At 36.9% G+C, this 14235-nt stretch overlaps 1 protein-coding gene across 2 annotated transcripts in view; it reads left to right on the top strand.

Moving 5' to 3' along the window:
• The window catches only part of LOC150089691 (splicing factor 1-like), a 187888-nt gene extending 180770 nt beyond the window's left edge, over window positions 1–7118 (top strand). For both annotated transcript variants that reach the window (XM_090389602.1, XM_090389603.1), the window contains one exon: window positions 6621–7118. In XM_090389602.1, coding sequence (XP_090245728.1) covers window positions 6621–6985 — 365 coding nt within the window. In that variant the 3' untranslated portion in view covers window positions 6986–7118. The remainder of the gene's footprint in view (window positions 1–6620) is intronic.
• Window positions 7119–14235: the final 7117 nt, after the last annotated feature.

Raw genomic sequence — 14235 nt, 5'->3', positions numbered from 1 at the left:
ACATAGGTAAAGAACTCCTTTCTGTTTTTCTTTGCATCCTTTGCTAAGGATTTCTCATAATCTGCCTTTGCCTGCCTAATCTCCTTTGTGACTTGGTTACAGACCAACTTATATCTATCATAGTCTTCCATGTCACCCATTAATTTATGTCTCATCAGTTCATCTGACATCCATTTAGGCCTAAACCTTGAACAATATTTCTTAGTTGGTATGTAAAGCCTAGTAGCTTCCAAATAAATTCTTTGAATGCTTCCCATTTTGAATTTGGTGTTGGTAACATCATCAGTTGAACCCACTATATAGGATTTAAATACTGTCTCAGACCATCGTAGTCACCTTTACGAAAGCAAAAACCCTTCCCTTTACCCCTGATGGTAGTTACCTCTTTGAGTAAATCCCACTTCAGCACACTGTGATCACTGCCACCTAGTGGTTCTTTATCTGCAGATTCTTAATGCATGAAGAATCATTACTGATAATCAGATCAAGAGTATTATTCCCTTTAGTTGCCTCCCAAACATGCTGATGTAGAAAACAATCATCCAATAAATCCACAAAAGCCTTGCTAGTGTGTGGGTGACCAACCCACAAATTCCAGTCAATATCTGGGAAATTAAAATCCCCCATTATAAAACTCTCTGATTTACTGGCCCACTCTATTTCCCTGTACAGTTTCTTATTATACTCATCAGAGTCATTAGGCCTATAGCACACTCCTACTCTCAATTTTGATCTCACAATGCTTATGTCACACCAAACTGACTCGACACTGCACTGTCCAGCGATGTCGACTGGCTTCACTTCCTTGGATTTTGCTATTTCTTAACTAATAGCATAACCCCTCCTCCCTTCCTGTACACACTGTACTCCCCAAATTCCAGTTCTGCATTCCTTATATCCAACACCACGTCTCTGATATCCGAACAATATACAATATCTGCCTTTGATGTTTTGAGCAATACCTCAAATTCAAGAAATTTATTTACCAAACTCCTAGCATTGGTGTACATGCAAGTATACATGCACCTGTTCCTATTCTTAGCTACCCTAACACAACCCATGTGCTTACTTGTACCTCAATTAAGTCTCAAAAATCCAGCACTTCTTGAAAATCTTATGAAAGTGGGTGGCCGGGGGATCTCAGCAATCTAGAAATTACTTAGTTCTGCAATTCAATTATATACAGCCATGGGAAACTTGGCTATAGCTTCAAGAAATATGTTTCCTGTTGTTGATCGAACTCAGTGATGAACTCAGCATAACTTTTTTTATGCAAATGCTGTGCATCGTATAAACTTAATGTTATGCTGAGGATCTGTCAGCCTTGTTATTCATGCAGCTTTTGATTGCAGGCTAATTGCTCACCTCAGCAAACTTTTTCGTGTCTTTGAAAGCAGCAGTCACAAGAAAGTTTCCCAAGCATCATTTTCTAAACTTTTAGTTTGAAAAATAAAAAAATTACACAGAAAAAGTACAGTTTGAATAACAGTATCTGTCATTTTAATGAAAGGCACATAAGATGGTTTGATAATAAAATACTCTTATTTTATTTTATTTATTTTTTTTTTTTTTTTTTGTTTGTGGTATTAGGTAAATTCAAACATGACATGAATAACTCTGTACTTACATCTGATCAGTGAAATCAATGGTCAGGTGCAAGCAATGGTTGTCATTCACTCAGTCAGCCAGTGTATTACCAAAAATATTAGATTAACAAGACTAAGGCAACATGGAATATCAGTAAAAGAGAAAAATCTGATATGTTGGCAGTAACATTGCACACATTGTATTAGCAAGGGCTCCGAAAGTGCAAGAAGCGCTTCCATAACACTGGCAAAGTCCATTAAAAATGGAAGGGGATAAATGATTAACAAAGGGCAATTTTAATGATCACTGTGCACAACACAGTGATTATTAAAAATATAAGTAAACACACTACTACGGGATGGCTACTGCAGGTCAGAGGAGTTTTATGATTACAGTGATTTAAGTATTTTAGTTTATTTTGCAACATCACATGAATTCAGACATGTGCATAACTATATGAGCAAAACTATACCAATTGACTGCAGTCACTTCAGATGTGTTTGTTTTAATTTTAGTTTGATCAAGTGAGTTTACTTCATGTCAGTAATGTAGATCACATTTATGACTGTGCTAATTTCACAGGAATTTATAAACATGAATTGCTAGTTATTAGAAAGTCTAGTCTGATCAACCACAATCCTTCAAAAACTGCTTTCTTTCTCTGTTTATGAGAATCAATGAAAGGCATGAATTACTAGAGATTTATTAATTAAATAGTTATGGAATGATTTTGTTCTTTGGAAGGACTGAACATAATTCAGAATGCTTTGCTGTTACATACTAGACAGTGCACCAAGCTATCCAAACAATTTAGTGGGTAATGATGTTCAAATAACAGCCATGCCATATCCAACTGTACACCAATATTTGTACTCTATTTACAGAAAAAAGAATGTGACTCACTTATTTTGAACTTCCAACTTAAAGCCCCATGTGCCTATTTTATATGTTATTCTTATTTCTTATACAATTTAAATCCCACTAATTTGTTGTAATGTGATATTATTCACCTTGTTTTGGTTGACAATAAATGATATATATCCACAGTGACTTAATTTACGCAAGGGTTACTTTCCAGAATTTAAATTCACGTGTAATGTAAATAATAACCAAAAAAAAATGCAATAGGTCTATGAGAATACTTTGCATCTAGTGATGTTACTCTTACCAGTACGTACCATTCGTTTTCTTTGGTTGGAAGACTGAGTACTCTAAAGAAAATGATGAGCAACTCATCTTTATTGGTTTAGTTTGATTCCTTTCCCTCTGATTTAGGCCTGATAGGTTGGGGGGGGGGGTGTTACTTAACCCAGGAGGTGGAGGGTTCACTTGATTGCTCCCTTGAACGCTCGAAAGAGGCATCCAGGATTAGTTACTTTTCATGTTCTCTTCTCACGCAGCAACTCAGAGTGGCAACCAAGTTCTAGGATAATTTACGCTGCACGTTAGAGCTTCATTCAATAGTAGTGTCTCCATCAGCTAACAGATTCGGGCCTTCTTCTATAAGATTTAATGCTTTCGATATTCCTTTCATTGTTAGACTCCATTCTTCTTTAACTCTGGACTTTTGCTCATTCTGCCTCCTGCTTGAATGCGATGCTGCTCCAGTGCAAACAGATCTTCATTTGGCAATTCTCAATGATGCGAATCAAATAAATCATTGACATCAGTTGCCTCCACTTCAGTGAACCCCCATCTTTTTATTGAGTTTCATGTTTCTATTTATCTTTAGTTTGTACATAATCTTCATCGGTATCAGAGCCTTTGAAGGAGTTGCTAAGATATAGACAACTTATGCCACTAAACTTTGAAAAAAGTTGTGGAACTTCATGGCATGCAGCATCAATGAATTTTAAAGCACCTTTTATACTGAAGGTTCTCCAATATCGCTCATCTGTTTGTGATCAGCCCTGTCACCCAGAATGCACTTTAAATAAATAAAACTGAGCCTTAAAAGATTTAATCATATGTTGGTCCATAGGCTTAGTTTTGAGGTTGTATATATTCTTGGTATCAGAACAGACATCAACAATACTGGGTGGGTGGCTTTGTGGCATTATCAAGAATAAGTAAGATGTTGAACGGAGTTCCTTCTGCCTTGCAGTGCACTTCCAATTCTGGTTGTAACTGAGATCCAAGATAACTTCTGAAAATAACAGCAGTCATCCACCCTTTAGGGTTTGAGTACCAGTACATGGGCATTTACAACCTGTTGTAACCTTTAAGGGCATGAGGGTTTTGATAGTAGTAAATGTACACAGGTTTCAGTTTATGACCCTGCATATTAGCACCAAATAGAAGTGTTAGCTGATCTTTCATCACCTTAAAGCCAGGCGCAGTCTTTTCAGCAATGGAAATACGTGTGATCAGGCTTTTTTTTTTTTTTTTTTGCAATGTAAACCTGTTTCATCAACGTTGAATATCTGTTTTGGTATGTACTTCCAAAAAAAAAAAAAAGAAGAAGAAGAAGAGATGGATAAGGAAGACTCCTAAGTGCCACTAGGCATCTACAATGTAAGCTTGCTGAAACACAAAAATGCCATGTTAAGTGTCAGTATCTGCTTAATTACAATATGCAAACAGAAATTGAATATCAGTTCATTCTTCACAAAAGGACAAAACAAATACCTTCATGAGTATGGTCAGTCCTCATATAGCATGATAGTTGTTCCTAGAAACCTTCGTGCAATGTAAACAACAGGCCCTATGGGAAAAGTAGGGTTAGGTGCCGACCACCCAAGATTGAACACACATTTGTAACTAAAACATTACCAAACACAATTACGTAATAAATTGTGTATTTTACGACTTTTAATAATAGTTGTAATTTATTACGACTATTACATAATAAACGTAATAGTCATAATAAATTACGACTATTACGTAATAAAATATTGCTAATGCTTTTGCTTCTATCATAAGCAAACTTGTTTTTTGTTTGACTGATTTTCTATCCAAACAGATGGCAGCCATTCCATCCCTTCCAACTCTTTGTGTCTTGATCTAATGGATTTTAATTGCACTTTGAGTTGTTCCTGCTATGAAAGTTTATTTTCTCTGCATTCTTTCTAATTCTCGGCGTTGTCCCATTTAGGCCTGTAGCATGTGCAATATCACATGGTCTTTCATTTTGCTCAAAGCGTTTCACAATTTCATATTTTTTCACTATCGACAGTGGCGGACTGGCCATAAGCCTTACCGGTGAGAGGCAGGTGTGATTTTGGCCATAAACCATAGTATGAAGCCACTACAAATTTTCCTGGGTAAGAATTTTTGACCCAGTCTGCCTCCGTTTATCGATATTGCTTTTCTTTTTCTCTCTGAATCTGTAGTGCCTTCACCAGGACACTTCCTTTTCACACCTTTTAAGTATTTCACTCATTTTTAAGGAATAAAGCACAATTACAAAATGAGGAGGCACACTTGTTACACATAAACAAAGCTGCGTGCGCGTGTAGCAACTGAATAAACAACACTGTAAAGGCACAGATACACTATTAACACCTCACATTTTACTAAAGCACATAGGCTTCTCCATAGCCAGGTGGGAAGGAGCAGCAGTGCGTAGCACACTCTTCTTGATTAGACCGGGGTTCGAGCCCGTCACCACCAAATACGGAGGATGCGGAAAGGTCAGGGAATGACCATCACATATCCTGGAGCAATATGGCCTTAGTTGCTAATGCTCCTAAAAATCAAATAACAAACCAACAACAAAAAAAAAAAACTAAAGCACATTTCTGGGGGTTACTACCATAAAACAATTTACAGTTGCATTTCTGCTAGTGGAATCTGTTATAAACTGGTAGTAAACTCGATCTAATGGCATTGATTTGCGATAATACCAATAGCTGGAATTGTGTGGGTTTTTACTTTATTATGGTGAAATGTGTTTCCCCTTCACTGATATAAAAAACATAAATACATTTTCAGAATCTTCTCTTCATTCCTATCGTGTTGCGTTCAGTTGGGGTGATTCCGCGTTCGACGCCATTTCTTGAAAACACAAAGGCGAATCGTGCATAAGCGAATTCGGTTCATGTTATATATGATATTGTTCTCCTATTTATAAATCGTGTATGATCGAATTCATGTAGTGTAAACACGTGTTATACAAGGACTGACTGTGCTTGAATTGTAATGCTGTACAGCATGGGGTTCTCAACCAGGGGGGAATTGGGACCACAGGTTGATAGACTCAAACTATTGGTCTTTCTACAAACTACAGTTCTACAGATTGTATATAATATACAGGACATCACACTTTATTGGATGTCACATATTAAATTAAAAATAAAGATAAACATTTCACTTTTTTATCTTTTTGGAATGCACCTTTTTGAGTAGGACAATCTTGGAAAGGGGGAATGACATCAATCTTGGAGGGGGGGTGGCATTCTGACATATTGTGAAAAGGGTGCATGGGGCAAAAAAGGTGGAGAACCACTGCTATAGAGTAATATGCATGTAAATGTAAAGCAATACTGTACTAAGTGTAATTATAATTATGTACATGGAGATTATTATAATAAAAAAAAGTCTGCAGAATATTTAATTTTTCTTTTAAAATTCTCTAGTTTTATAACAGTCATTTTCACAGTAGGCCCGGCCCACTCTACTAATAGTGCTACTCTGCTCAACATGTAAATGCTTTTTTAATCTAAAAATAAAATTGCTATTCTAAGCTCCCTTCACTAATTAGTTTTGATTACTGAGATTATACTATTTTGTCCTAAATGAGGGGAAAGGAGCTGAAAAGTGTGTTAATGTTTTAGTGTCACTTGCACCTAAGTATTTTATGGAAAGCATAAAACTAAAATAAATGAGTGTTATAATTATTTTTCGTTATTTGTTGTGTTTGTATGCGATTATCTGATAATTAAGCTTCTGCCACCTGTTTCAGTTTATTAAATCTTTAGTCATGCTGCTAATCTAAAAATTTGTGCCAGGTTTATGTGAATTATTTTTGCATTGCTAGTTTAGTCATTTTTGTATATTAGTAATTTCTGAAGTTTTCTTTTTCTTCTCCTTAGCTGCAACTGTAGGTGCTGCAGTTCCACCAGTCCCTTGGCAACAACCTATTCAGTATCAACAGCAGCCAGCAGGTTCTGTACCACTTCCTGTTCCACCACCTCCAGTGGCTGCCCTCCCTCCTCCTCCTTCCCTTGGCCCTATGTTTCCATGGACTGCTTTTATGGGTTGTCCACCGCCTCCACCTTCTCAGCCACCTCTGCCTCCAAGTCTAGCAGCAGCTCCTCCCCCACCACCACCACCACCTCCTACAGGAAGTGCAGTTCAGACAGTAAGCACAACTACAGCCACAACACAAGGTGCAGATCTATCAGTTCTTCCCCTTCCTAATTTATTGACTGCCCCTCCCCCTCCTCCACCAAGTTAAATCAGTTTCCAGCATCAAAACAGTAACATTCACACTATCAAAAATAACCTCAACACTATTTCATCTTTATGATAAGCATAAACACATTTTTTGACATTTGTAAAAAGTCAGTTGTAAACTGTATTAAGGAAAAAAAAAAAAAAAAAAAAAAAAAATCACATTTTAATAAATTTGATTTTGTCTCATTGTATATTTAAATAAACTAAATGTAAGTATTGAAAATACAGTTAGCAAGTCCATCTTAATAAATTTCTGTATATCTGTTAAAAATATGAAGCAGTTAATTTTTTGAGACTTATTTCAATAGATGGATATTGTGATTGTTTATTTTATATCATTGCTTTCCTAAATTGGAAATTTTTTGTGTAAATTTAAAATATCAACAATTTATTTTTTATGAAAGTTATTTTTTGTGTGCGTGTGCGTGCTAGAGAGAGAGAGAGAGAGAGAGAGAGAGAGACTAATGCAGTTTTTAGATATTATTTATAAATAAATTGTCTCCAGTGTTGTGTAAACTATTTTTGTGATGTTATTTATAACAAAATACTAGCAGCACAATTTGTAGTTTGGAGGGAGGGGAACTAACATGATTATTTTATCTTCTCAGTGCACATGAAATAATGATGACATCATGTGATTCAAGAAAGATCATATGGATCTTGTGTTGCACTTGACATATAATTTCATCATCATCATTTTGGACAGTTATTAATATTAGTAAAATCCAGAGCATGTAAAGAATCTAGGCTTTTGTTGCATCAGCCAAAAGAGCTTAAAAAAAAGTCTCTACAGTTTGCATTGCTCCTTCCATCAATTGCAATCCAGCTGATGCCCCTTAATCCAACCTTAACCACCAAGGAAGGCAGTTTATTGCAGTGGGCAAGAACACACACACACACACACACACTGACCAAACAAACTGCCCATGGTTCAGTTTTCTGTTTTACATCCCATTTCAATGTGAAAAATCTACTTTTTTCTAACACCTCAATGAAACAATTCCAATGAGCTCTGAATTTGTGATTTTATTAATTTGATACAGATTAACGTAATTGTGAGGTATCATGTATCCCTCCTGAAATACGTAGCTTACAAGCTCTGTAAATCAGGTATCTGGAAAATTCACTGAAAGTACAATCAATTTATTCACTGATAAAAAAAATAATAATAACAGTAATGTTTATTTTTTATGTCTTTCACTACAATTTTAATTAAAGTTTAATATTTTATTTTTAATAATTTAAATTTTGAGTAATTCCTCTAAGGTAGATCTTCATGTCATTTTCTGGCTGAAATGCATTAACTGCTGTCTTTAATCTTTGAATAGGGTCATTATATTTTCTTTTTTTAATAGGAGGATCACATCAACTTATATTGTTCAATAATTAAATTTTTTAAGAGTTATATGGTTTTATTAGTTTTGCAGAAATAGTTATAACAGATTGTATTGAAAGACTTGTTATATAATTATATAAATTATATAATTATATATTTTAATAAAATTTATTTTGTCTTCTCAGTGAATTACATATAACAGGCTCTAGAGTAAAAATAAACATTATTACTTATTCTAATTTATTTATCAGTGAATTGATATTTGGTGAACTTTTTTTCAATAAATTGTACTTTCTGTGAATTTTTCTAGATCCTGTAAATCATTATCTTTGTAGCCTGTTCTCATATGGATGCCCCTTTGCCGTTCTCAACAAACGAGTCGCCCATCTTTCAACCTTTTATGAAGTCCAATATCTTTAGATATAACCTTCAGACACAATATTCCAAATGCTGCCTCACCACTGACTTGTATAATGGAACTATTAAACTGTCCTGTATGCATAAAGGTACAGTAAATTGGCAATAAGGCTACATGCCTTCCTAGTAACCTGCTTACACTACACGATAATTATTCTGATTGTGTCATAGCACCAAAGTACAATGTCATAGTGTCTGGAGCTTCATTTTAGGAAGGATGTAGAGTTACTTGAGCCTGTACAGAGAAGGACAACAAGATTGGTGAGCGGAACGAAGGGGTCCTCTTACAAAGAAAGGCTTAAATTCTGCAAATTGCAGTGGCTGGAGACTAGTGAGGTGATCTGATTGAGGTGTATAAAGCCTTGAATGGGTTGAGCAAGCTGAATTCTGGTGGGAATCTTCTGCTTGCTCAGATTATGAACCTGAGGTGGCATAAATTCAAATTGAGGAAAGACAATTGTAGAATAGATGTGTGGAAATTTGCCTTTAGCTAGCAAACATAATATTCCTTGTCGTCCACAGTAATTGCTGGAAAAAACTTCCATCTGTCATTGTGGAAGTTGATAGCTTAAATAAATTGAAGGAGGAGCTGGACATTCTTTTAGAGAGAATGGATGTGTGAAATTGTTCATACGCTTGCTTTCTTGCATCACATGCCTCCATTACCACCATTACTACTACTTTCTCTCTGTCATATGTATCCTTCAACACTGTTCCACTTTGTCTGTGTTAATCTTGGGTTATGTTTCCCATATGTGGAATCTTGCATTTGACCAGGACTATAACATAACTTTTTTTTTTTTTCTTTTTATGAAACCCCAAACACGAGAGGTATTAGAACCAATAGTACTTAGTACCGTGCTTGGGTTGGAGGGTGAGAAGACGAAAGAAGATATTTGTTGACATTACACTTGAAATTCTGTAGACTGTAATTTTCGCGATATACATAAAAAGAAAGGTTGTTCCAGAAAATGGCAGTTCAATAAAAAAGGAAGGTGAAAAGTTGGTTATTTGAGTTCGAAGTTGGACAGTAAATGGATGTTCAGACTGTTTTGAAAGAGAATGGGAATTATAGACGGCAATTCAGAAGAACATTGCCCATGGAAGTATCTGTAGAAAAGGCGTGCAGCAGAAATAGTACATCTATGAGACAGTGAGTGGAGAGACTCTATTAGAGAGGAATCATTAATTAACCTAACTCCCCTCTTCTGGATGGAATCGAGAAGCCTGAGGGGAGATTTTGGGGGCACCACCGCAGATGTGGGAATTTGTACAGAGTGAACAGCCGTTTGGAAGAAAAGTTACGCTGAGAACGAAAGAGAAAACTAAGTTTTTTAGATGCAGAGGAAGCAATATTTGTAATGTGCTTGTGCCAAGAGAGATTAAAGTCAGGGTAATCCCCAAAAGAGATATATCATTTTGCCTAGAAATTGGAGTGTCACCAAACATAAGCATAGGAGCAGAAGAATCCTTTTTGCGAGACATAAGACAAGACTGGTTTTTAGAAGGATTCAAGTCAACTAAGTTGTCTTTGTCCCACTGGAGAATTACTTCGAGATCAGCATTTAAGGAATTGTTAGTTGGATATTCGAGAAGTTGAAGTTGATTGAGCAGGGCAAGTTTTCTCAAAATAGAAAGTAGAATGCAACGTGCTATCATTGTCAAAACTATGGATAGGATTTACAGTCAATGGAAGAAGATTAATATACAAGAGGAAAAGAGTGGGGGAAAGAACTGAACCTTGGGAGACACCAGCATTAGTGGAAAAGTTAAAGACAGAGTTATCTACCATCACCCTAAGTGAGCGATCAGAGAGAGAGAGAATACTGGATAACCAATTGCAAAAAACAGTTGGCAAACCATAAGATGGAAGCTTGTTTAGAAGACCTTTATGCCAAACATGATTGAAAGCCTTTGAGATGTCAAGAGCAACTGCTTGTGTTTCCTCAAACTTTTCCATTGAATTTGTCCATAAATGAATAACATAAGTGGCGGAATCCATACTGGCGGAACACTGACGGAATCCATACTGACGATCATTGATCAGACAGAAGGTTTCTAGGTAGTTTAAGAGTTGGCGGTTAACTGATTTCTCCATTACTTTAGAAAGAGTAGAAGTAATTGTAATGGGATGATAATTTGATGGGAAGAATTTGTCACCTTTTTTTAGGGACTGGCTGGATATGAGCAAATTTCCAAGCAGAAGGAAAAACACCTTTGGAATAAGAAAGTGAAAAAAGGCAGCAAAGAACAGGAGTAAGTTCAGGAGCACAGGTGTTGAGAACAAGTGGAGAAATACCATCAGCACCTTGGAGGCTTTCTTAACATCAAGATTTGTCAAAATCTTTCTGACATCCTTTTGACGGAAGACCACAGGCGGCATTGAATGGAGCATGGTGGGAGGGGTTTTAGCAAGATCATTGATACAAGAGTTGGAAGAAAAATGGGATGCTTGCAGGTCAGTTTTATTCTTGGCTGAAGTGACAACAGAACCATCTGGTTTTAACAGGTGGGAGCACAGAAGGGTGAAAGTTACGGCCAATAGCTTTCCAAAGAGACCAGAATGCTCAGCTACCATTAGGGCAAGAAGCAAGTTTTCTACTCTTAGCCTGTTCAAAATTTAGTTTGGACTGATTAATAACTGCTTTATAATTGTTGCGAGCTTTGGTGTAGGCCTGTTGTTTTCAACCGGGGTGCCGCAACAACATTCAAGGGTGCCAAATAATTTGGGTTTAAGTTAAACTTATTATTTTTTAATTTATATGTTTATTTAATTATAAAAAGGTGTACAGTTTCTTTTTAATTTTGTTGTGATCTATAATTGATGTTTACTTACTACCTCTATAATAAAGAATAAAATTATATACTGTATATATATAATTTTTATTATGAAATGTAATTTTTATAATTATATTATTGTAATAACTATCATATAACATATTAATTTTATATATATATATATGGATACATACAGAGAGAGAATCGGATCTAACGGGCAGAAAATTGAGATGGGGTGCTGCAAAATAAATTACTTGGGGGTGCCATTATTAAAAAAAGGTTGAAAACCACTGGTGTAGGTGTTCAACCAGAAACCAGAAAATGAATCTGAAGATTTGGAAATAAGCCAATTACGATATGCAACGTTCTTCTCTTGAACAGACTTGGAACATTTATTGGAAAACCAAGGTTTAGATAAAGGATGAGATTTTAGTGTATGGAATAAAGTATTCCATTCCTACAAGAATAATTTCACTGACACAATCTGAGCAAACGTTGACATCAGAAGTTTTGAAACAGTAGTCCGACCAAGGAAAAGAAGAGAAGAAATCTCGCAGGTCATCCTATTTTGCATTCTTTTAATGCCAAACAATACGAGGTTGGGAATAACCATGAGATAAAAGCTCCATTGGAGAAGAGACAATCGCCACGTTGTGATCTGAGCTGCCTAAAGGACCACTCACTCCGACCGTGTACTTAGATTGGTTGTATGTGAGAAAAAGATCAAGCGTGTTGGCTGCATGGTTAGGATTGTCCGGTATTCTTGTAGGTAAATGAACAATCTGTGCTAGGTTATTAGTAATTGCAAAAGCCTCAGCATCTCGACCAGCAGGGTCGGTGTGACTAGAAAATGGAAGCCAGCTGTGGTTGTGAACATTAAAATCACCAAGGAAAATTACCTCACCATTGGGAAAGTTGGACTGGAGAAAGTCAAGTTGCAAAGAGGGGAAGTCAGAGTTCCAAGTGATTGGTGGAGTTGGGAGAATTGACCCAATGAGCTAGAGATTTTAAGCCATAGAAGATCGAAACAAGGAGATTCCAAATTGCCAAGTCTCTGACAGGGAATATATCGGAACGGACATATGCACAAGTATCACCTTTGAGGCAAAAGGAATTATACAGCAAATAATTTGGGCAACTGAGATGAGCAATGGTCGAATCAACCAATAACTGAGATTCTGTCAGAAAAAGTACATGGGGTTTGGCAGGCTGCAAGTGGAAATGGACATCGTTGGGATTAAATTAAGACCACGTATATTTGTGAAATGAATTAGGAAGTGTTTGGGAGATTATAGAGTAAGCTTATCTTTTCGCAGATAAGCTTACTCTATTAGCTTGACAATTCATGGTGTATTCAATAGTGAGAAAAAGTGGTGGGACATACTGTATAAAGTAATGAAATTTTTGGATACGGCATACACATGGTAAGAATATACCCAGATCCTTGACATAACTTGGCCTCAATCCCCCCCCCCCCCCCCACACACACACACTACTCTGACTCCCTACAGTCACTATCTGGCAGAGTAGAGGTAGAAAAATTATACACTAGCTGATCCGGAAACCTCCTAAAGAGTTAACAATAGGTTCGGTGTGGTGTACTAACTAGCGGCCGGCCTGCAAATACCGTTTTAGAGCTGTACCCTCGAAATGTAAGGAAGATTGGATGTTGCCATGATGTTCATCATAACCTCAAAAGTCATCAGCCATACTGCATGATGGAAGAGATTGAGAAGGGTTGACTGGAACTTAGCTAACTTAGCTCTGGAGACTAAACATGGGTTCCACCACTTCAAGCCTCCAATAAGCAAAGTGGTGGTATTTCACCAGTTGATGAGTCATCTACCGCCGAGTATTGCCTGGTAACACAGACGGGTGGCATTCCTCCATGTGGTGTGGGTGCCACACCTCGACCCCTGCTTACATTGGTTCGCACCTGGGTGATCACCCACAGTGTGCATGTGAATGGAGGTTATACCCAGGGTTACTTCAGTCCCACCATCGTGAAGGTGCAACCAGAGGATTTGGTTGTCACAGACTGTCCGGACTTCGCCGAAATTGTGTCCACTTGACTTGAATGTCACCAGAATATCAGTTCAATCAGTGTTTTTGACTCCCAGGTAGCAAGTACAGCTTGTCTGGCACATCTGAGAGAATGTCTGTGACACCTCAAGGACCAGTTGCCATTCTTTTACCTTCTATGAAGCCTATCCAAATAATTCTGAAGATCAGTGTAACTTCCAATGTTTAACCTCCTTCCTGACATTCATATCAACTGTACATTTCAGTATTATGCCCCTTGTTATCATTCAGGAAAATCAGAAACAAGAATGGCTCTAGCAAGATAGAGCCCAAACTAGAATGGCCCTTTAGCTGGACCCGACAACTCTGGCCTCCTCTAAAGAACAATCATTTATAATGACCTTCCACTTCCTGTCTCTCAGCCACCCTTCAGTTCACATCAGGACCTTGCCTGTAATCCCAGTACACCCTAGCTTGCACATAATCTCATGTTGAGCCATGAGAATTTTTCTTTATAAAACAGTTTTGTAATCCATTTAGAATATTATACTTCAAGATTTTACCTCATGGAAGTCTGGTCTGTAATCCCATTCTCTTCCTTGCCCCTTTTCCCGTGGGTAGGAAGATCATTGGCACTTATTTGATCTGAGATCAGTGTGGTTGGATAAGTACTATTGGTATTTGGGGTCTTACCCACT

This window comes from Mastigoproctus giganteus, chromosome 2 (assembly GCF_048544385.1).
Source record: "Mastigoproctus giganteus isolate SK-2022 chromosome 2, ASM4854438v1, whole genome shotgun sequence".
NCBI lineage: Eukaryota > Metazoa > Arthropoda > Arachnida > Uropygi > Thelyphonidae > Mastigoproctus > Mastigoproctus giganteus.
This window is presented reverse-complemented; position numbering and strand designations above follow the sequence as displayed.